Below are 24,417 nucleotides of genomic sequence, written 5' to 3'. Positions count from 1 at the left end.
TAATTGAGATAAGGCGCTCTGGAAAGTGTTCCCTCAAAACAGCCATCGATGCTCTTGAAGTGTGTGCTGTTGCACCGTCTTGTTGGAACCAAGTGTCCCCCAAATCCAAATTTTCTAGCCGTGGGAAAAAAAAATTCTGTAGCATGTTTACATACCGGTCCGAATTCACTGTTACTGTAACCTCATTTTCCTCAAAAAACCAGGGACCAATAATTCCACTTGAGGAAATTGCACACCACACTGTGACTTTGGGTGAATGCAAAGGCTTTTGATGCAATTCTCGAGGGTTGGTGTCAGTCCAGTAGCGAATGTTTTGTTTGTTAACCGACCCACACAAATGAAAATGGGCTTCATCGCTAAAAAAAACATCCGCTTGAAAAGTAAACCTCAACGGCAAAAGCACGCTCCTCACTATTCCAACGCATGATGGCAACTGAACCGTGTCGGGACAAAACTTTACAGTATCCCCTCTTAAACGAGACCACTAGCGCTCCGCTATGACATCAACTAACTGAGTGGCGCGCATTTTAAAAAAGGAAGTTATGCTGCCGCACCCTGTACTACGCAAGATTTAGTGACCTTCATTACTAACTTCGCAACCTCCATTACCGTGCCGACCAACAGTCGCTCTCGCCCTTTTCGGAACCCGAATTACCTATCTTGGAGACTATTCCAACCGTTGTAAAGAAGGAGATGACGCTCATCTCTGGTGGGTTCGGTTCCCTCAAAACAGCCATCGATGCTCTTGAAGTGTGTGTTGTTGCACCGTCTTGTTGGAACCAAGTGTCCCCCAAATCCAAATTTTCTAGCCGTAGGAAAAAAAAATTCTGTAGCATGTTTACATACCAGTCCGAATTCACTGTCACTGTAACCTCATTTTCCTCGAAAAACCAGGGACCAATAATTCCAGCTGAGAAAATTGCCGAGGGACTCCAGTTCTTCCTTTTGTCGCACTTGCAGTTTGTCTGAATGTAGTGACCCATGTAACAATTGATTTGCGGTCTGGGACGGGAGCCAACGGGGCTAAATTAAAGCGATTCCGAAATGCACGCTGTGTTGCAATAACCGAACATCCGCTTGAAAAGTAAACCTCAACGGCAAAGGCACGCTCCTCACTATTCCAACGCATGATGGCGACTGAACCGTGTCGGGACAAAACTTTACAGTATCCCCTCTTAAACGAGACCACTAGCGCTCCGCTATGACATCAACTAACTGAGTGGCGCGCATTTTAAAAAAGGAAGTTATGCTGCCGCACCCTGTACTACGCAAGATTTAGTGACCTTCATTACTAACTTCGCAACCTCCATTACCGTGCCGACCAACAGTCGCTCTCGCCCTTTTCGGAACCCGAATTACCTATCTTGGAGACTATTCCAACCGTTGTAAAGAAGGAGATGACGCTCATCTCTGGTGGGTTCGGTTCCCTCAAAACAGCCATCGATGCTCTTGAAGTGTGTGTTGTTGCACCGTCTTGTTGGAACCAAGTGTCCCCCAAATCCAAATTTTCTAGCCGTAGGAAAAAAAAATTCTGTAGCATGTTTACATACCAGTCCGAATTCACTGTCACTGTAACCTCATTTTCCTCGAAAAACCAGGGACCAATAATTCCAGCTGAGAAAATTGCCGAGAGACTCCAGTTCTTCCTTTTGTCGCACTTGCAGTTTGTCTGAATGTAGTGACCCATGTAACAATTGATTTGCGGTCTGGGACGGGAGCCAACGGGGCTAAATTAAAGCGATTCCGAAATGCACGCTGTGTTGCAATAACCGAACATCCGCTTGAAAAGTAAACCTCAACGGCAAAGGCACGCTCCTCACTATTCCAACGCATGATGGCGACTGAACCGTGTCGGGACAAAACTTTACAGTATCCCCTCTTGAACGAGACCACTAACGCTCCGCTATGACATCAACTAACTGAGTGGCGCGAATTTTAAACAAGTCGGAATACCGGAAGCTCGTGCTTCGGGTATAAAGGTTTTGTGTTCATCTTATGTAAGAAATTTCAACGCACATTTTTCTATCCGTGTGTAACTACAAATTCAACATAATCTTTCATATTTTTCCAAACTACGAGACATACGTACATATTACAGTCCTAGATATTACCCTCATCCTAAACAAACAAACTGTCTATTTCCGAATACTGTACACATATATGCACGTATATAAATGGATCGTACCCATATTTCCGATTTACTTCTTATATCTATTTGAATTAGGCATTACCCGCAAAGTTCATTAGCACGCATATATCATATTATATACCTACATACACACATGTCTGGGTGACAAATAACTAAAAAAATAAAACAAAGTAATTCTTTGCGACCCAATTCATAAGAACTCATTTCGTTGTGGTATTGACGAATTGATATGTGATGATGACGTCATGCAGGTTGTAGAGTGCACGAAATTCACAAAAAAATGTGAAGTTTCACCCCCTATAACTTTGGGAATAATAGTTGGATTTTCTTCAAGCTCGACCAAACTGTGCATTGTGTTATTCATTACACGCATGCCAAATTTTGTACTTCTGGGATGAACATAAGGGGGGTGCCGGGTAAATTTCTAAAATGTGGAAATATACTATTATTAACTTTATTTGTGCAGATATCTGTACCGGATATATTTTGAGGCCTAGATTTCGTAGAGATGCACCACTGTGATTTTTTTCAGATTTTTCGGTTGGATAGGTTCTGAGAGCGAGACCTGTTACACTTTTTGGGTGTTATATTTTGAGCCCTCACTCCCCTATGTTTCACCCAATACCAAATTTTGAACCAGTTTCGAAAAGTACTAATTGAGACCTTTTTGATACCCCACATGGCTACATTCTGTGAAAAAAAAATTTGCACCCTCCATTCACATGTATGGGGAGCCCCCCCTTAAACTTAACACAAGATGGCGCCACTTACTGCATGTAAAGGGAACGCCAGATTACATACTCTCATCAATTTTCGTGACAATCGGTCCAGCCGTTTCTGAATAAATCGGGTGTGACAGACAGACAGACAGACAGACGGACAGACAGACACCGTCTCGATTCTAATAAGGTTTTGTTTCACACAAAACCTTAAAAAGGAAGTTATGCTGCCGCACCCTGTAGTATATTACTATATTTTTTTATAATCGGCTGGAAACCTCCCCTTGAGCTCATCCTAGCACCACGAAATTTTGCAATGATGTAGGCTATAATGTAGAGCATGATCTTACTAAATTTGGTGGAACTATTACTAACAAAGTTATAATACGTCAAAGTTGTTGCTTCTTTGAAAATTGAAGACTATGAATGTCAATATCAACTGAAAGTGGATACTCCCACATAATATATATATATATTACGTGCTACGTACTAAGAAATATACGAAATCTTTCATACCTGAAGCGTCCAGCTTCTGGTTTCCCGACTTGTTATAAAAGTAAAAACTGCGGTTAGTTGGGCAGCTCTGGATTTTGTAGAAGAATGTAGGTGTGAGCTGTCGAATAATAAAATGCCGACTACTGATTTATTCTATTTTAGTGGAGCAGATATTATCTTAATGGCGATAGTACATATAAAGCTTTTTGCTGAAGACCTATTAGATGAGTATAGCCTGAAAGAGTATAAACCAATTTGGATGCTTCACCACTTATAGAGATAGTGGACAGATACGTATAGAAACCTTTGTCCCAACTTCTAAAAATTCTTCTTACTAAAGATTTTACATGAATTAATTTATTAATTTCTTTGATCGAATTTAACAATACGTTGTGTCCTGATGTGCTTACGAATTATCTTAAAAGAAGGTTTACTTTCCGCTCAATTTTCTTGTGAATTAATGAACTGCCAGGTGAAACCCCGAAATTTAATTGACTTTTGTTCTAAGGAGCGTTCTGAGTCGTTGCCTATTTTATTTCAAATGTGTGTCTGCCCTTTAATGGTATTTGCTACACTTTTTTGTGTCATTCTCTGGAGTGTTCCTGGATTATCGATTGGATTTATTTGATTTGCACCGTGCCTATCAGGCTTTCTGTTGGGTTCACTTCTCGTTAGGTTGTAGTGAGGACTAGTGTTTTTCGTCCAATGTTGAATCTTTCGTATTAAGTAACCTCGCACAAACAGGAATATTTATAATTGTCGCTTGGTCTAGACTAAATACTAGTTTTGAAATGTTGCTGATATTTATTAATGATTTTCTACGAATGTTAACGAAAAAAATGTAATCAGAAATTCTCAAAAATATTTTTAACTTTTTTCCTGCCACATAACCGTTAATTTAATCATTATTCACTTTTCTGCTTGAAGCATGCATATATGTGTCATAAATTATAAACGCATACAATGAAAAAGTAGTATCTAAGGCTGCTCATATTAACATATTAACGATCAACGCATAAATTAATCAATTGTCGTTGGCTCTCAGGTTAACCTTGCTGTTGGCTTGCACGTATTATGCATAAAATTCGTACCTGGTCGCACTGCATTCATCCCACTTGATTCAGGCGCGCATTAGGTGCGTTCGCGTGTGTAGTCGAGAATCAAGAATATAATTTATGTGGGAATATGAGAAAATCGGATCAAAATAATGTCATCGATAAATACAAATTTTCCTCAAAATTTATGTGCAATGTTCAACGCAAATGCAAAACTGAAGAAAGTGGCTTTTCCTTTCATTTAAAAGTTTGTTTCTTCTTTTTTCCTCCAATTTGTTTGCTCGACTAATCAAAATGTATTTAATTCCATTTCTCTACTTAACATGAGTTTTAATCATTGTTTACATGTATGCGGTGTGTTGCAGGAGGTCATATTTACACATAATTGTAATTCATGAAGAGAAAAGATCGAATTGACAGACAAGAAAAATCTACGAAAGTGAGCGCAAAATGAAGTGGCGACTAAGCAAGGATAAAGACAATGCGGTAAGTTGGCCCATGGGGATTCATCTTAAATTAGAATTAATCAATTAAATGATATTACGTCTGGAGAATCTGGAAATTTATCAATGGTAAAATATCTCTACATTGCAGTACACATACATTAACAAATCATCACATTTATTTATTTTTTACTTGCGCGTCGTTTCATTGAAACCCAATTTACATTTTAATTTCAAAGCTTACATTGGCGTTGGCTCCATCGGATACCGCTAAATATTTTTAAGTTAACTAATTCGTCTTTTTATAGCTTAAAGTTTGTTTTATTTGCTGGTTATAAACGATGTTTGTTGTTTTTTAAAAACTTTGCAACTGTTTGGAATTTTAGTGCAAATACAAACCTGAAAGAACATTTTTTCTGTAGTGACTGTGATAGGAATTCTATTCCACTGATCTCATTCTTCTCTGCCCACTGTATAGAGACCGTAAGGATAGGCTAGTAGGCAGTTTGGTTAGCTACTCAATCTACCAGCATTACTACCCTGATTTGTTTCCTACTCCTATTCACTATCTGTAAAATTTCAATCGTAAATTCAGAAGTTTCTTTGCGAACTCATTGATTATCGCGAATCCTTGCTTCGTGCGTAATAACTAACGCGTTTCGTCAAGTCAGTTCCAAGAAACTTGCCTACAACGCTGTACAACGTAAAATTTCGATAGTTAAGAACGCTCCACAAATTTCTCGACGATAAAACGCCTGCTAATTGGCAAATTTATAAGAATGCCAACCGGGAAGCAAAGAAAGCGGTCGCTGTCACCCGAGCGAACCATTTCAAAAATCTTTACGATAAACTGGACACTCGGGATGGCGAGAGAGATCTGTATCGACTTGCTAAAAGCCGTAATGAACGCAGACAGGATATCGAACACTTCTGTTGTGTTAATGACAAGAACGGTACTTTGCTTACCAATCGTCGAGTCGCAACGGATAGATGGCGAGAATACTTCGAGCAGATTTCAACTGAAGAATTTGCTCATCCTCCACTTCCTCAATCATTGCTGACATTTGGAGCAGTTCCACCAGTCAGCGCAACTGAAGTCGAGGAGGCAATAAAACAAATAAAATCGGGGAAAGCAACAGGACCCGACGACATCGCATCAGAGCTCTGGAAAGCGAAGAGCTGGGACCCAACACTGTGGCTCAGTGAATTCTTTAACCGGGTTATTCAGGAAGGAAGAACACCATTTGACTGGCAAGAAAGTACCACTGTTCCAATATGGAAAAAGAAAGGTAGCCCAGCAGAATGTTCAAATTACCGTCCGATCCGGTTACTTTCCCATACCATGAAGATTTTTGAACGCATTCTTGACAACCGTATTCGCGAAATCGTTGAAATAACCGTGAATCAAGCCGGATTTATCAAGAACTGCGGAACTACTGACGCAATATACGCTGCGCGGTTACTCATGGAGAAACACCGTGAGAAGCATCGCCCTCTTTACATTGCCTTTCTGGATCTAGAGAAAGCCTTTGACCGTGTACCACACGAACTCATCTGGTATGCTTTACGACAACACTTCGTGCCAGAAGAACTCGTGCGCTGGGTTCAACTGCTCTACCACGATCCGAAAAGTAAAGTTCGAAGTATGGCGGGTGTATCAAAACCGCTTCGTGTCTCTGTTGGAGTTCATCAAGGAAGTGCCCTCTCACCACTCCTCTTTGTCCTTGTTATGGACACCGTCATACGGGATATCCAACGTCCAGCGCCCTACACACTGCTTTATGCAGATGATGTTTTCCTAGCATCTGATAGCAAAAATGATCTCGAGCAACTTGTTCAAAAATGGAATGATCGCCTCATACAACACGGTCTCAGATTGAATTTAAACAAAACTGAATTTTTGACGACCGATCCCCATGAAACAGGCACAATCACTTTCAGCGGCAGTGATCTGCCCAGAACTGAGCGATTTAAATACCTCGGGTCAACGCTATCAGCCAATGGAGAACTGCGTTATGAAATTGCTTCACGCATTAACGCAACCTGGATGAAGTGGCGTTCCACAACTGGTGTCCTTTTTGATCGACGTATCAACGAACGTCTCAAATCTAAAATTGACCGCAATGTCGTCCGTCCAGTCGCTCTCTATGGTTCTGAGTGTTGGCCGACCATAAAAGACAATGAACGACGTCTTGCGGTAATGGAGACGAAGATGCTACGTTGGACTAGTGGCGTCACACGTTTAGATCACATCCGAAATGAGGATATCCGCGATCGTTATGGGGTTGCACCGATCGTGGAAAAGTTGCGAGAGAGGCGTCTTCGATGGTATGGTCACGCAATTCGTGCAAACGAGAATTCACTTGCAAAGATTGGTCTGAACATCGAAGTCGATGGTAAACGACCAAAATGCAGACCTAAGCAACGGTGGCTTGATACGCTGGATGGGGATTTGAAAGCCTCGAGATTGCACCCAGATCAGGCATTCGATAGAGCCAAATGGCGAAGCCGATCACGACGAGCCGACCCCGCTTGTGAACGGGACAAAGGCTGAAGAAAAAGAAGAAGAAGAAGAAAGCTCCAGCTTTCAACATGTACATTCCATTGCGACGTTGTTGAATCAAATGGCGTTGGTCATCGAAAATTGATAGTCGTCATTCGTGATTATATTTTTACCAGTTTTCAATAAAAAATCAAATACCTTTATCGTGATCATCAACGGTGCAACAACCGGCATTCGGTTTAGGCCTGCCTTAATAAGGAACTCTAGACATCCCGGTTTTGCACCGAGCTCCACCAATTCGACATCCCTAAAAACTGCCTGGCTTCCATCGTTCCATCTCAGGCAGAGTGCGCCTCGTCTGGATCATCCTCATCCATATGGATTAAGTGACCCGACAACCACAACCTGTTGAGTCGGATTTTATGCGCAACCTGAGGGTCGTGGAATCGCTGATAGATTTCGTCGTTATGTAGGCTACGGAATCGTCCATCCACATGTAGGGGGCCAAAAATTCTATGAAGGATTCTTCTCTCGAACGCGGCCAAGTGTTCGCAATTTTTCTTGCTAAGAACCCAAGCCTCCGAAGAGTACATGAGGACTGGCAGGATCATTGTCTTGAACAGGAAGAGCTTTGACCCTATGGTGAGACGTTTCGAGGGAAACAGTTATTGTAAGCCGAAGTAGGCTCCGTTAGCTGCCAACAACTGTGTGCAGATTTCATCGTCGTAACTATTATCGGTTGTAATTTTCGTTCCTAAATAAGATAAATTATCAACGGTTTCAAAGTTCCAGTCTCCTATCTTTATTCTTCCCGTTTAAACAGTGCGGTTTGATGTTGTAGGTTCGTTGGTTTTTGGTGCTGCCGTTGCCACCATATATTTTGTCTTACCTTCATTGATGTGCAGCTCATTGATGTGCAGCTCAAAATCTCGCGCCGCCTGCTCGATCTGGATGAAGGTCGTTCTTCTCATGATGTCGAAATCGTCAGCATAAGCCAGTAGTTGGGTTATATTTTCGACTTGTTTCAGTGCGTCCCTCCTTTCGGATTATCATTGCAACTGAGAATAATTAAAAACTAAATGTAAATTTAAAAAATATTAAAATTTTCACCGTTTTTTAAGGTTTTGTCTAAACACAAAACCTTATTAAAATCGGTTTACTGTCTGTCTGTCCTTCACACGCCTTTTTCTCGGAGACGGTTGTAGCGATTAACACCAAATTTGGTAGAAAGCTGGGAACTGTGAACGCTCACAACAGTGAGTTACATCCTTTTACGACGAATTTAAGAGTGGGTCCCCACACATGCAAAAGGGAGGTGTAAATTTTTTTTTCGGCAAATATAGTCATGTGGAGTATCAAATTAAAGGTCTCGGTTAGTACTTTTCGAAGCCGGTCTTAGTTTTGACATTTGTTAGAAAGGTGGGGAGTGCGGGGCATTGAAAGTGGTCATTCCTTTAGGGGGGCCATTCTCAGAAACTACCAAACCGAAAAATCTGAAAAAAATCAGGAGGCTGCCACTATATGGTGTCTGGGCTCCGAAATACCTTCCATTCTGGTGTGGCGCGGCAGGATCTGCGGCATTCGAAATTTATTTCGAATGTTGCGGATGCGGACGGGTAGATGGCGAACTCTCCACTCACTCGTTTTCTGAACGCACCAGGGGAGTGGAGAATTAGCGGTGGAAGAATGCCGTTGGTTGGGACAGTAAGGACCGCATGGAAATAAGTCGGTCTCTTCTGTATCCAACCGCGGCGCTGAACACTCGGTATTAAATCACTCGTGACTTGAATCAAAAATTTAAAACGTTTTATTATTATTATATTTGTTATTTGACAATTTGAAATTTTCCTCGAAATTGGAAAGTTCTTCACGTTATTCGTGTTTCAAGCAAATGACTCACAAACTCTCGTCAATTTTAAATGAGATAGAATTTTCTAGCGCGAAATCTACCGAGTTGTAATTGATTACAATATTTTGAATTTAAGAGGAACTACGCTAAAACACTGGAGGAACTCAATTAGCACGAAAACTCTTAATCTCGTTGAAAAGTCAAATTGTCAAATAACAAATATAATAATAATAAAACGTTTTAAATTTTTGATTCAAGTCACGAGTGATTTAATACCGAGTGTTCAGCGCCGCGGTTGGATACAGAAGAGACCGACTTATTTCCATGCGGTCCTTACTGTCCCAACCAACGGCATTCTTCCACCGCTAATTCTCCACTCCCCTGGTGCGTTCAGAAAACGAGTGAGTGGAGAGTTCGCCATCTACCCGTCCGCATCCGCAACATTCGAAATAAATTTCGAATGCCGCAGATCCTGCCGCGCCACACTGGTATCTGTAAAAATCAAGTTAATAATAGTATATTACTATAATTTTTAGTAATTAGTTGCAAAACCCCCCTTAAGTTCGTGCTTGCACCACGAATATAGAGTATAACATAGAGCATGAGCTCACCAAGTTTGGTGGAAATCGCATTATAACTAACTAAGTTATAATATGTTAAAGTTGTCGCTTTGTAAATTCAAGACTATAAATATCAATATCATCCGAAAGCGGATATTCTCCCATAATATATACATATATTACATGCTACGTACTACGAAATACACAAAACCTTTCGCACCTGAAGCGTCCAGCTTCCGGTTTCCCGACTTGTTTTCATTAATTTTGAAACAAGTCGGAATGCCGGAAGCGTATGTGAGGAACTTTCTATGCTCGGTTTCCTTTTCGCTGATTGCTGAAAAAATCACAATATGCCTTCATATACTGATATTTACAAACTTTCAGATTTATGGACATATCGAAGACATAGAAGACTCAAAAACGTGGCTGGTCGGTTTCAATCGCGGGGTGTAGTCGATCTCGTAACATCAAGCGGCTTCAGGTGGCATTTAGCTTTCTTTTTCTTTAAGTCAAAATCCGACAAGGGTATGAATTATTATTCGAAAGCACCAGATTTGCACCTAGACTGGATTCAGCTAGTATAACTACTTTCTGTTTAGTAATGAGTGGTCCTGAGACTGGCATCTGCTGAATGGTGGAGCGACCTGCTCCTCAAAATAGTACGACTCGCCACTCAATAGATGGCAGGCTACTACTACTCATTCCTAAACAAAAAGTAGTTGTACTATCCGGAAACTTTATTAACTTTATGGCCATATGTCTGTTTCGAGTATTTGATACTGATATACAAATAACTAAAAATAACCAAGAAAGGGAAACCAAAATGCGCCTTACGTCTATGCGAGTTCGGTTTATATGATGACGACGTCTCGGACGTCTCGGAGTACAATGTTTTCACGCAACATACAAAGCTTTGTCCTTTTATAACTTTGTTAGTATAGCTGGATAGCCTTCAAACTTTTCAGAATTGTGTCTTATATTACCACTTATACTGATGCTAAATTTTGAACTTTTAGGATGAATCTAAGGGGGATTTTCGTGTAAATTTCTAAATTATGGATAGGTTCTGAGAACGAGCCCTGTTTCAATTTCGGGGCATACATTTTGAGTCCTCACTCTCCTGTGTTTCACCCTATATCACAAATGAGAAGAGTTGAAAAGTACTAACCAAGCCCTTTCATGTGATATCCTAAATGATTATATTCCGTGAAAAAAAATGTGCATCGTTTTTCGCATATACGAGGAGCCAACCTTAATCCCAATGCAAAATGATGCCATTCGCCACTCAGACCACATGTCCCCACCAAATTTCGTGACAATCGGTTCTGCCGTTTGCTTTCCTTCAATTCAATAATACAATATACAAATAAATCCAAACACTTAATGATTTCTAACGTAGAACTTTCTGGGATAATGTATTCCGGCATGTAAACCTTCTGAGAAATTTTCGAACAAATGCTTGGAGATCGTCTTTGTGAGTAAATTGGCATCTTCGGAAAATTAGTTTTCATACTTTGGTACTGAAGTATAATACTAAGCCAGGATAGAGCGGGCTTCCATATTATCAGATTCCATCAAGGTAAGAGGATGGATGTTATTTACCGTTAGGAAAAGATGTGGATAGATTTTAAACTATGCGCCTTCCTATTAGGCTGAAAGCTGGGAATTATTTGGCTTATTTGCGGAGGAGCATGTCACAAAATAACTTTTTTCCTAGGTTATCTCCAGACCTTTTCAGAGGCAGATATGATTGATTTCTTGTTGTAATTTGCCGGATGGTGCTGTAGTTTGGATGAAGTAGAAAGTTTACCCAAAACATTCCTTCCTTCCAGCGAATAGAAATATGAAATTATTTTATGTTCCTTGTAATACGAAGAATTTTTGGCCCCCTACATGAGGATGGACGATTCTATAGCTTACATAACGACGAAATGGAGCGATGTCGTAGGCCAGGACGCCAGATAGCTGTTATGGATATCGAATTGGTGGATGTCGCAGCAAAACCGGGATGTCTGAAGTTCCTTACTAAGGCAGGACTAGATCGAATACCGGTTGTTGCGGTGATGATGATGATGATGTAATACGAAGTGTTGCACCTGTAGAGATAGCGCTGTACCGGCAGGAATGCCCTTAGGTGATAAGTCTGAGTAAATCATTTCGCTTTTAAGAGGAGACTTTTTCCAAAATCATTTCAGCTTAATTAGCTGTACATTTTGGCTCCAAATGCCTGTTACTGAAATCAGCAGTATTAGTGCTTGAAACTATCTGAAAGTTATTGTACGCAGAGGAGGCTTCTGTTCCACTGTTTCTACATATTGGCTTATTTGAAGATAGGAGGTGGTCAAGGTCTAGATTGGCTGTGTAATTATTATTCTAGCGAAACTTTAATTTACTCGCAAATACTTATATATTCATTTATGTACCACTACTTACCACTACCGCTTGATTCCAGACGAAGATAATCAACACCGTAATTCTAGTGTACCTGTAATTGAATTTTCTCGATGTGAAAGGCATAATATATTCATAAATTGTAGTTATATAATAATTCCGTAAATTGGAAATTCGAACCTTTTGTATTTCTCCGGAACATCAAAAACTAACATAATCACCCCATGGGGCTCCTAAACTTACGTAAAAGTCAATAATTATCTAGAAGACCGCAGCGCATCATATAGTATTCCAAACCTAAAAAATAAAAAATTACACGCACGGCGGTACTAGAGCAATGATTGGTTTTTATTATAAAACCTAATGTTGCTCTTGTCGATTGTAATCAGTAAAATGACTGCAATTAACATTTATTTCACTCCGCACTCCATCTTAATTGTCGGCCTCTATCACTGACTATGATTTTGCATTCCACTGCAACAGATACCCAACCAATTGTAGTATCTTTTGTGTAATTTTTCCCCTGTACAAGCTCTGGGAATTGTTTAGTAAATGCCTAAAATGCGTTTATTTGCTCTTTCATTCCGAATGCTCAATAAAAATGTAGTTTAGATATCGATATCAGACAATAGGTATGGACTCGAAAATAATTTCGCTTGAGATACTCGTATCTCTTGGAGTGAGCATAACAAATCAATTAGGTTTTCAGCAGTAATCGATTTTAGTTTGTGGCATTCAATTGCGATATATACTTTTTATCGGTAAATTGAAATGATGATAAGACTCGATAGTGGGCTCAATTTTTGTGGGGCATTGAGTTGGCTTAATTGCAAACAATTGACGAGGTCGCGCACTTGTACGTGGCCGTGTTTACTGCAAATATGTACATATGTTTATAGGTTGGAGCTATTGGGTTTCTATTTGAGTTAAACACTCACGGTTGAAGCAATTCCTTCATTTGGTTAGCGTAAATTGCCTGTGGTCGCATTACATGCATTACATATGTGTAATACATACAAAACAGGCTGAATTCACAGGAGAGAATTCGAACAAAATAAGATTATGAGCGTTTAGCAAGGAAACAAGAAACTACATGTGCAAATTTAAACAAATTTTAATCAACACTAATTAAATTTCTTATCGGAAAAAAATGGGGTAAATAATTGCTGTTTGCTTATGTTCCAGGGGATTTTGTTCATTGCGAAATCTAAAAACATTGCATGGTGCATGGTGTTGAAAGAAAGATTAGTCAAATTTGGGCCAGTGTGAAATAAAATTTGAAGCTGCAATCATTTCATTTTGATATAAAAGTGCATATACGCATTTATAATGAATCCAATTCTGGTAGATTCGACGGGCACAACATCATCGCTTTTACAATAAGGATATTTCATCATGGCCGTTCTATGGAAATTAGTACCCTGTTTTATGGTGCCCTCTATTTTTTGGATAAAATAAGCAAAAGGGGGACCACATTATGTCGAATATATGAAATATCATCTAACAAATCATCAAACGTTATAGAATAGACTATTCATAGAAAGGCAAAACGTTGACTGACGGTTTCGTCCAGGGCAGAGGTAACTCATCAGACGCTGCCGCTCACTTAATATAATTCGTACCCATTACGTGTTTGCGATTATATTTAAGTGGAGCATTTTGCATCTATCGTTACTTTCGCTGCTCCCAGGGCAGAGGTGAGGCAGCGTCTGATGAGTTGCCTCTGCCCTGGACGAAACCGTCAGCCAACTTTTTGTCTTTTTTTTGTAAACTTGGGTTTAACTCAAAAAAGAGGAGTCCGAGAACTACAAAAGAAGGAGTAAGTTGCTCCCCAAGTGGTTCGGTCCGTCACTAAGTGGGTGGGGACTTAGGACTCCCAGCATCCTCAAGAAAAAATATTATTTATAGACTATTTATGTTCAAATGGATATTCTGGAATACTAAAGCCCACATCTACGCTGAGATTATTCTTGAATGCAGTAAATTATTACACAGCTAATCATTATAAAATGTCACTCAAGTGATTAACTGTTAAATGGGGTATCAAGTGGAAGCACTGAGTTATCATTGTTGAGTGTGGTTAATGTCGCCTGTTCAATGAAAATTTTTCGAAGAGTTTTCTTTTTTTAAGGTAAAGTATTTTATTTGGATATACAGTCTAGCCTCGACAATTTGAAACTCATGAGACCAGCGAAATAATTCGAATTGCTGAGAGTTGAAAATATAAAACGTTCAAATAAACGAGAGAGAGGATGGAGAAAATTCAAATAAGCGGGAGTTTGCTTGAAAGTTCATTTTATTAATGTGCATACAGTAGGTATACAAATACAAATAAGTACATAATAAATATATGATTGTCATTCGCTCTTTGGTGGGGTATAGCGCGTCAACCACACTTACGCGACATCATTTCCGGTTATCTGAAATGTCTTTCAGCACCCCCACGACTAGCCGAGATGCTTGTACTGCTCCTCTACTATTCTAGGGCGACACCCTCGTCGGCCATCTTGCGAGAGTGAATTCCACTGCATAGCGTGACCTATCCATTGCCTCTTTGGTCTTCCGATTACAGTGCTTCGCTTGAGATAGTGTCTAGCCAGGGCATTTCGATGATACGACGGAGGCAGGAATTGACGAAAACTTGAAGCTTTTGAGTGACAGTGCGGTTCATTTTCCATGTGCTGGGAGTAGCAATACTGAAAGAAAACTAGCAGAGAGCAGCCTCAACTCGATATTAGTGCTGAGATAATTGCTTTTCCAGATTTTAGACAGGGTAGCGAAAGCGGATCTAGTGCTGTTAATGTGTCGGGCAACATCCAGCTCGATGCCACCGTCGGTAGAAGCCACGCTTCCTAGATATATAAATTAATCATCGCTTTCGACTGTGCCCATTAATGCATATAGGGAGAGTGCGATGACCCGGCAGACTGAGAATCTTGATTTTTTTGGTGCCATCATATATCGCTCTGATAATAGCTATTAGTTTCTCCGGAATGCCCCTCCTGTGTAGCTCACTCCAGATACACTCCCTGTTCACGTTATCGAGAGCTTTCTCGAAGTCGATGAAGAGCAGGTGCAGCGAAGATCTAAACTCAACGCTCTGTTCCAAAATGATCCATAGGGTGTTGATATGGTGGATGGTCAGGAAGATTCCGAGCAGAGACTAGCCTGTTCTCTGTCGATCAAGCTTTTATGTGTTCCAGGATTATTTTAGCTATTATCTGTTCGACAGCAGGGAGCGACGAGATGCTGCACCAGTTGTTACACTTAAAACCGGTTCCCTTTTTTGACATTTTGACGATCATCCCCTTCTTCCACTCTCCCGGATTCCCAAAAGCAGCAGATCTGTAGGTGCAGCAATAAGTAACTCTGCCGGGAGACCGTCAAACACAGCGGTTTTACTGCCTTTGAGTGCATTGATGACAGAAATGATTTCTCTTATGCTTGGAGGAACAGTTGGTATCCGCATGTTACGGTGACTAGCCATTTTATCCAAGCACTTCAGCGGATGTGATACGGTTGAAGTGGTCTTTCCACGTCTTCCAGTTGTTCATCATCGTGGATGAGTCGACCGTTTCCGTCCTTCACAGGCCCATCGAAAGATTTGCGACCACATGGAACCTCTTTCGTGATCCCCTCTCTTGTCGCGGCCTACGCTATGCTGAACTTTTCGGGATTTCGCTCGGTATTGGAGTTCGAGCACGTCGCGCCCGTTATCACTCGCAGCGGTCAGTAGAGCCTTTAAAGCCTTCCACTCATCGATCCGCTTCCATGATTCCGCAGTCAGCTATAGGGGTTATAGGGGATGTTATTATATGAACAGTCTACGGCAAAAGCTTCAGACACTTTTGGTACAAAGTAGAAAGCTACTATTCTGAGACGAGTCAGTGTAGAGAGCGAATATGCTGCATCGTTCCGGGTGCTTGCACGCTGCTTTTTATGTATACATTTTTGCGTTTTTTTTTATTGCTACGGAAGATTGATGTCTGAACTTATGGTACTCAGCTGCATAATCAGCAATTATGGATTTTTGCTGATTCTAACAAACGCGAGACTCTATATTAGGAGAGGCGTAGCAACTCCAGTTGGCCCTGAGATGAGGATAGTTGTTGCGCTTTCGTCCGGTGGACCTCCTGCGCCTATCAGCCGGGGTTGCTAAGGCATTATATAGTTCGATTTTGGCCCGAAATTCGGACGGAGTAAGACCCAGATGAGACTGCGGGTTACCCGTACAATCATATAAGCTAGAGAGCGGGCAAGAAACAATTAATGTATTGCTGCTCTTTGGGAAATAGGTCTTAAAGGTGTACGGCGGCAGTACATAGCATTTTGGGACAGCCGGCACGCACTATCGACTTTCCACATGACAATTTCAGCGTAGCCGCTAGTGCTTTGTGAGGAAGCCAATGTTGTATTGTATGATCAAGCTGACATAGTCAGTTTAAATCTGACACTTTTGTACAGAAAAAGGGGTATTTGTTTAAAAACCGGAAATGCCAGAGAAGACATTAACGAAAACCGTTAAGAGGGTGGATACGTAAAGCCATAACTTCCAAAAACTTGAACTCTTAGAACTCTTAAACCAATGTTAAAACAAAAGCGAACCCGTATGTCAACCTCAACTACCAGCATCAGGGAGGTACAGTCACCGCGACGATTACGTAACGGTACCATCTTAGGAGGGACATAGTAAATAAGCTTCATTCGATCTACTGAAAAGCGAGAGAATTTAATGATCTAACGTATTCTGATTGGGAAAGATTAAATAGACATTTGGAACAGACACAGCTGCAAAGACAGCAAAAGTTAACTGAAATTGGGGACGTCACCGAAACATTTTAGAGCAGATTAATTTACATTTGAGCAATCCTCTCGAGACGACAAATAGTCCCACAAAAGACATAACTATGGCTACTAGTCCAGAGCAACAGTCTTTCCGAATTTGTAGTAGGGACAATTTAGTCGAAGTGGCTAATTTGACCAGCCAGTTAATTCTTATATTTTCCAAGGAACAATCCCCAACGTGCCATCATGCGTTAAATGTTTTCCTTGGATGCTGCTAGGGCTTGTTTAACACTGAACCAACAAACAATATCCAATCAATTATTGCCCACTCGACTTAGAAGTGACGCCTATCAATTAATTGCGTGCAGTCAGCCGTCGACCTTTGAAGATACCGAGAAGTTACTGACTAGAAACAAATTGCCTATTATGAAACAATCTCCCTTAGAACCTTTGAAAACTTTTCTGTCTAAACTGCGACAACAGTTTAGCACTTGTAAGAAGGCCGCCACCTCAAAGTATGAGGTAGCGGCTAACTATACACATGCAGAGCTGCAACAGGTACATTTAAAAGTGGAATAATTAACCCGCATCTATGTCAATATCTACCACCATCGATAGAACACTCGAAGGTGTAGCACAGCGGGCTCTGGACATGAAAAAGCTGCAACAGCCGGCTTTCCGCAGCATAAATACCGCGCAAAACATTAACTATCTAACTAGTTTTGGGCCAGGTATTCAAAATCTATTAAATGTACTAGGTTGATGTACATTACAATACCAATTGAACTTGACGAATTCTCAAATAGGAGAGATAGACAAACAGTGCCAAAAATGTTGAGGTTTTGTGCGGCCACCATGTACCTTGGGACCTCTTTCCCAAAGTATAGCAGTACCTTTATGGTTTTGCTAGCTTCTCTTGGTTATATGATTTTACGGGTAGCCCCCTGTCTCCTCTAGGTCTTACTCAGTACGTTGTGACTACTCTTAGACCGGTGGGTCATAAAAGCGGTCAATGTTGAATTTAGGGGGTCGCAGCTCCCCACCCCTGCGATTATTGGCGGACGCAACACGCAAACGAACGTAAGCGACCATCAGATGACAATCCCTTTCGAAGTCGATGTCAGCGCCTCTCTTGTTACTTATATCTAAGAGACAACTGCTTAATCTACTACTGATCGTGAAGTGGTCGATCTGATTGCTCATATGGCGTCGGTTAGTTGAAACCCAACTGACGTTACGGCAGGCTCTGTCCTCGAACAATGTGCCATCAATAACAAGGCATTGGAAGTTGCAGAAACCCACGAACCTCCCACCATTGCCGTTGTGGTCGCCAAGACTGTGTGCTGTCAGATCCCACCTTTGCATTCAGACCACCCGTCACGACCACAATGTTAGGGAAGCATCTCCTGAACTACGTTTAATTGCTCGTAGAAGGCATCCTTCTCCACTACATCAGAAGTCTCCGTTGATAGAAGGGTGTCAGAAACGGGTAGCCGTCAGAAGAAACCCGACACCGGATTCGCATCTGCTATCATTTGACTTTCCAGGTACGAATGCACATTGCAGCAAGAGGAGAGTAGTATTCTCCAAAGTCCCACCATCTTCCTTCGCTTAGGCCCAGAATGTCCAGCTTATATCTTTGGGATTTTCGCCCAAGTTGGAGAAAGCAAGCATTCTGAAAGCCATCGCTACTGTTATCGAGGAGCATGCGCACATTCCAGAAAACAATCATGGTCCGTTTTCAATAGCCAAAGGTCGTTGCCTTGAGGTTAGTCCCTATCCTTAAGCCCCAACTCGCAGCTATTTGCTTTTGGGACACTTCCATCTAGCATTGTTTAGTGAATTTTCAGTGGTAATGAGAGCTAAAAAGAACTCATCACTTCATTGAATAAGTCTGTCCTCACCCGATAAGAAGCGATTTTATTTTCTTGGAACAGCGTGGTTTTGCAGATTTCTTTACTACAAGTGGTTTTAATTTTTGGGATCCATCCATGTTACAGGCTAGAAGGACATTTACTCTATTCTTGCTTAGACCGAAAAGAAAGAGAATTCAAATTAAAGAGAGTTCTGGTGAGAGAACTTCAAATTATAGTGTTCGTTTCGTTTCAAAATTCCCGAGGGGACTAAAATAAACTGATATTTTTCAAATTATCAAAGGAATTCAAAGGACCGAGAAAGTATTTATTGAAAGATTCAAGTTATCGATTGTCAAATTATTGAGAGTCAACTGTATATACTATATCTCTGGAATCATTTGATTCTTTTTTCAGTGTATGGTCTGAAAAGATCCTATGATCCTTTCTTAAAAGTAATATTTGAGATGGCCTTCTGTTCTTTTCTTTAATATCAGATCTCTTCTGATCTCAGAGTACAGTATATGCATCATAATAAAAGACTTAATCCTAAAACAGAAAAATCTTTCAATTGTTTTCATTACGCTCATTTACTCGAGAATAGACAAATTGCCATAGATTACAATTATAAATAATGAAGCCACTTTTTCCCATCCATTGCGCTTTTCAATAGTTTGCTCATGCAATTATGCTCAACTTTCATCGTAAAGGTAGACTATTCTCGATTTACTATTTTCTACAACCACGACATGGTGTGTATGGACCCCGCAAAATAGTGCACAATTGAAAGGATGTGGACCCAAAGTTCCTCATATAGAATTTCTCAAAACTGAACGTCTACCATCCGATTTTCCTTAAGGTTCTTGTCTAAAGCAAAACCTTATTTTTCTTATAAAATAGGATGCTTGTATTGTTCACTTGTAAAACTATTATACTACACTATTTTCTTTATCTTTTGAGGTAATCCAACTTTCATTTTTTCCTAAGAAGAAAGTACTACTCAGCCAGGCAGGGTAACTTGATCGGGGCAAGTGACTTTTACCTATTATAACTTTTTAATAATGGAGAGATTTACAACAAACTTTCTAGTGTGATCGATATGACTGTATTCGGTGGAAAACTAATTTACCAGTGTCACTCGAAAGCTCCAAGCCTTCTTGAGTACGCTGGCCTAATCCTACTTCAAACAGAGAACTTGGTTGACGCGCAGGTCTGTCATCCGTGGGCGGTGTGATCGATTGGAAGGCGGAAGTGGCAGTGGATAGGGCACACCTTGCAGTGGAGCTAGAACCAGACCAGACCTGTGCGATGGTGCGTAGGTGTGGTTGACACGCTATTCCCCACCAAAGAGTAAATAGCAACCATATTTAAATTGATAAATCGTTGCATATTTAAGGCGCTGTAAAGGAGTCTGCCTCCACCAAGTTTTGGAGAAACACTTCATCGGCTAAAAAATCATAAGTCGCCAGGAGCCCATGGAATTACAGCCGAATTGGTTGAATATGGAGGCGATCAGTTACACCAAGTGGTTCATCAACTTGTGCTCAAGGTATGGGATAGCGAATCAATGCCTGACGATTAGCAACGAGGTATTATCTGTCTCATACATAAAAAGGGAGATATCACACAGTGCAGCAATTATAGAGGTATCACGTTGCTGAGTACCATCTATAAGATATTCTCCGCTATCTTGCTAGGCCGGATAGCCCCATACGCCAAGCACATCATTGGTCCATACCAAAGAGGCTTCACTCCAGACAAATCAGCAACAGATCAGATTTTCTTTCTGCGGCAAGCGATGGAAAAACTGTTGGAATATGGACAACAGTTGCACTATCTATTAATCGACTTTAAAGCCACCTATGATAGCATAGCCAGGGTAAAACTGTACACGGCCTTGGGAGAATTCGGTATCCCGACGAAACTAATAAGACTGATTAGGCTGACCCTGGCCAATGTGCGACGCCAGATAAAAGCAGCAGGATCACTCTCAAGACCATTCGACATCAACAACGGTCTACGACAAGGGGATACCCTATCATCCATCCTCTTTAACCTGGCCCTCGAGATAGTGATCCGTGATGCTGAGGTAAATGCAAGAGGTACGATCCGCTTTAAATGCAACCAACTACTGGCCTATGCTGACGATATCGACATCATGGGAAGAACCACCCGAGACGTACAAACTGCCTTCATCCAGATCGAGCATATATTTCCTAAATGGGGCATAGTGCGTCAATGATGCCTGATCCGCGAAATGTGCTTGTTCTATTTCAATAAATTTCAAATTTAAATAAAATTTAAAACTAATCCGTTAGTTAGCACTTGACGCAATATATTAGATATACAGATGTATCTAAATGTTTACGGCATTCTGTTAATCTTTATCCCATCTGAACCTAATGGAAATATGCAACGGTTTGCTTTTCTAAGATACTCGGATTAAGCAAATATGGTAGTCCTCGCCTTAGTAGGAAAGTTCGGCTAATTAATCGGGACCATAAGCTGGCTGGTGTTCTAGCAAGTTGTTTTGAAATTGGCTATTTTTTAGGTGGCGATGGATGTGTAGAAAACTAATTTCTAAAATTCAAACGGTTAATCAATAAATATACATATGTATAATAGATTTGGGACGTAACATATTTTGTATAAGATTTTATATAGCAAGATTTGAAATTTCGATTTAAAGTATCAATAAATGGCTTCAATTTTTTCAATACAGTGTTTCATAACTGTAGGGCCACTTTCGAATTCGCTTAGCATTTTGTCGTTCTTAGAGAAAGATCTTCTAAAATCCTTATCAAACCCACCACCGATTATATGGATAGAATAACGGAGAGTGGTAAATATCAGAAGTTCGATCGAATCTAATCATAGGTAATTATAAAACGAACCAGTTTTTATTCGAATGCAGCTAAATAGCGTTGATGTTGTTAACAATAGAGTTCACGGTATTGAGTGTAGGTTTCAATTTCGATTATCATGTCGTGTCGTCCCAGTGGGCATGCCTCTTAATGCGGCTTTGTTTTTCTAAATTGCTATGTTTTCTATCGAAACCGGGAGACCAATGCCTTAGAATTCGTATTGAGTTAGATGCTGGTAAGCCTTCTTCTTCTACTTCTGCTTGTATTTCGTGTATTCCATAGGCTCTGTTACATTTTTGCGTATAGCTGGATCTTTCTCTCCAATTGAAAATAGTGATGGTGGCTCATCAAAGCTACCCTGGAGTTAGGCCTCAATAGCTCCTGGAAATTATATATCCATGTTTCTCCTTTCAGAGGTCTTTGCGCGGTGTACCCTTGTCTAATTTTATTAAGGTTTTCTGTCAAACAAAACCTTAGAATCGATTGTTTGTCTGTCTGTCACACCTGATTTACTTCGAAATGGCTGAAGCTATTGTAACGAAATTTGGTGAGAATGCGTGTTTTGTGGATCTCTTTACATACACTATGCAAAATCGATATCCGTACACTATCATTTTAAGTAATAATTTGGAAAGTGCCTGTAAAATACTAGACGAAGTAAAATAAAATTGAGCAATTATCACAAGGAATAACATTGTTTATTGAAAACAGTAATATACAAACATAAAAAATATATCAAACATAAAACAAAACATCATTTCATATTCTGACCCAAACAAAATCCGTATTCGTACGTAACATAATTTTATTTTTAGTAATTTATTGGGTGCCCTTTTTGTTTTTTCATTGCTTTAAGCCTATTACAGGCGTAGGAAAATGCTTCCGACTGCCTCAGACAACAGACAGACGAATGCCTGTCCATGTTTCAGACAAATGTCTGAGATAGACAAATGTCTCTTTCAGGCAAAATCTTTTTCTGCAGCGGACAAATGTCTGTTTCAGACACCAAACAGATATTTGTCAGACAAATGTCTAATTTTATACGAAACAGACATTTATCTGTCTGATGTCTGAGGCCGACTCAGACATTTGTCTGACTGACGTATGAGACAGACATTTATTTGTTTGGTCCAGAAAAAAATTTTGTTTAAAACAGACATTTGTCTATATGCCAGATTAAACTAATTTTTTTGTTAAATTTGGTGATTTTTTTTTTATCATTCTGTACGCAAGCGATTTTAAGATTTTTTGTGTTCTTTAAGTTATAATATTTTAATTTTTTCTTAAAAACAGACCATACATTTTCTATGGGATTAATGTATTGGATCATTATCCTGCTGAAATATGTACTTGGATGTTCAAATTTGGGGCACTCGCATGCAAATTAGCTTTTAAAATTTGAATGTATTGTTTGGCACCCATTATAGCATCGATAAAGTTTAAATTGCCGACACCAGAAGCAGCAAAACATCTCCAGACCATTACGCAACCGCCACTATGTTTGAAAGTCGGCATAAGGTTTCTAACACCCCGGGGGTTTCTAACAGTCCCGGGACTAGCGTAGAAATGGCGCTAATAATGCCATTTATGTACCAAGGTTCAGAAGTACCAACCTTGAGATAAGATGTGTCAAGATTTGATGTAATTCGAAACATAACCGAGAAAGATATAGTGGTTAAACTTGCAATCGTGAAAAAATGGACCAAAACGAGTTTCGTGTGTTGATAAAACATTCTTTTCTAATGGGGAAAAAACACTGTTCAAGCTCAGCAATGGCTTAAAAAACGTTATCCGGACTCTACTCCGTCGAAAACAACCATTTGTCGGTGATTTTCGACGTGAAACGCGGTCGTGCTGATACAAATGATGCGGAACGTTCGGGTCGGCCAAATGAGGGAGTAACTCCCGAAAATACCAAGCAAGTATTGAAAATCGTGATGGGTGACCGCAAAATGAAAGTGCGCGAGATAGCTAAGATGGTGAACATATCAACTGGTAGTGCATTTACTATTTTGTACCAAAAATTGGCTATGAAAAAGGTTTTTTCCAAATGGCTGCCGCGTTTGCTCACAATGGAAAAAAAGCAACAACGTATCAATGATTCGGAGAGCTGTTTGGCACTGTTTACTCGCAATGAACAGGACTTTTGCGTCGATATGTGACAGTGGACGAAACATGGATTCACCATTTCACTCCGGAGTCAAGTCGGCAGTCAGCTGAATGGCGTACGACCGGTAAAAGCCGCCCGAAGCGTCCAAAAACACAACAGTCGGCCGGCAAAGTGATGACGTCCGTATTCTGGGATGCGAATGGTATAATTTTCCTTGACTACCTCGAAAAAGGAAAAACCATCAATAGCGACTACTACATGATGTTATTGGATCGTTTGAATGCCGAAATAGCGAAAAAACGCCCACACATGAAGAAGAAGAAAGTCATCTTTCATCAAGACAACGCACCGTGCCACAAGTCAATCAAAACGATGAGGCTTCCAACCGCTTTCTCATCCTCCGTACTCGCCGGATCTGGCCCCCAGTGACTGCTGGCTCTTTGCGGATCTCAAAAAGATGCAGGGAAAAAGATTTGGCTCAAATGAGGAGGTGATCGCTGCTACTGAGGCTCATTTTGAGCCAAAAGACAAATCGTTCTACAAACATGGCATTGAAAGTTAGAAAAGCGTTGGAATGATTGTATAACCCTTGAAGGAGATTATGTTGATGAATAATAAAGAGTAGTTAGTCCCGGGACTTA

General features: G+C 40.4%; 1 protein-coding gene across 1 annotated transcript in view; it reads left to right on the top strand.

Moving 5' to 3' along the window:
- LOC119647600 (sodium- and chloride-dependent GABA transporter 1) overlaps positions 1-24,417 on the top strand; it is a 167,696-nt gene that overhangs the window by 31,864 nt on the left and 111,415 nt on the right. The window contains exon 2 of the mRNA XM_038048626.1: positions 4,784-4,904. Coding sequence (XP_037904554.1) covers positions 4,869-4,904 — 36 coding nt within the window. The 5' untranslated portion in view covers positions 4,784-4,868. The remainder of the gene's footprint in view (positions 1-4,783; positions 4,905-24,417) is intronic.

The sequence above is a fragment of the Hermetia illucens genome, chromosome 2 (assembly GCF_905115235.1).
Source record: "Hermetia illucens chromosome 2, iHerIll2.2.curated.20191125, whole genome shotgun sequence".
Taxonomy (NCBI): Eukaryota; Metazoa; Arthropoda; class Insecta; order Diptera; family Stratiomyidae; genus Hermetia; species Hermetia illucens.
This window is presented reverse-complemented; position numbering and strand designations above follow the sequence as displayed.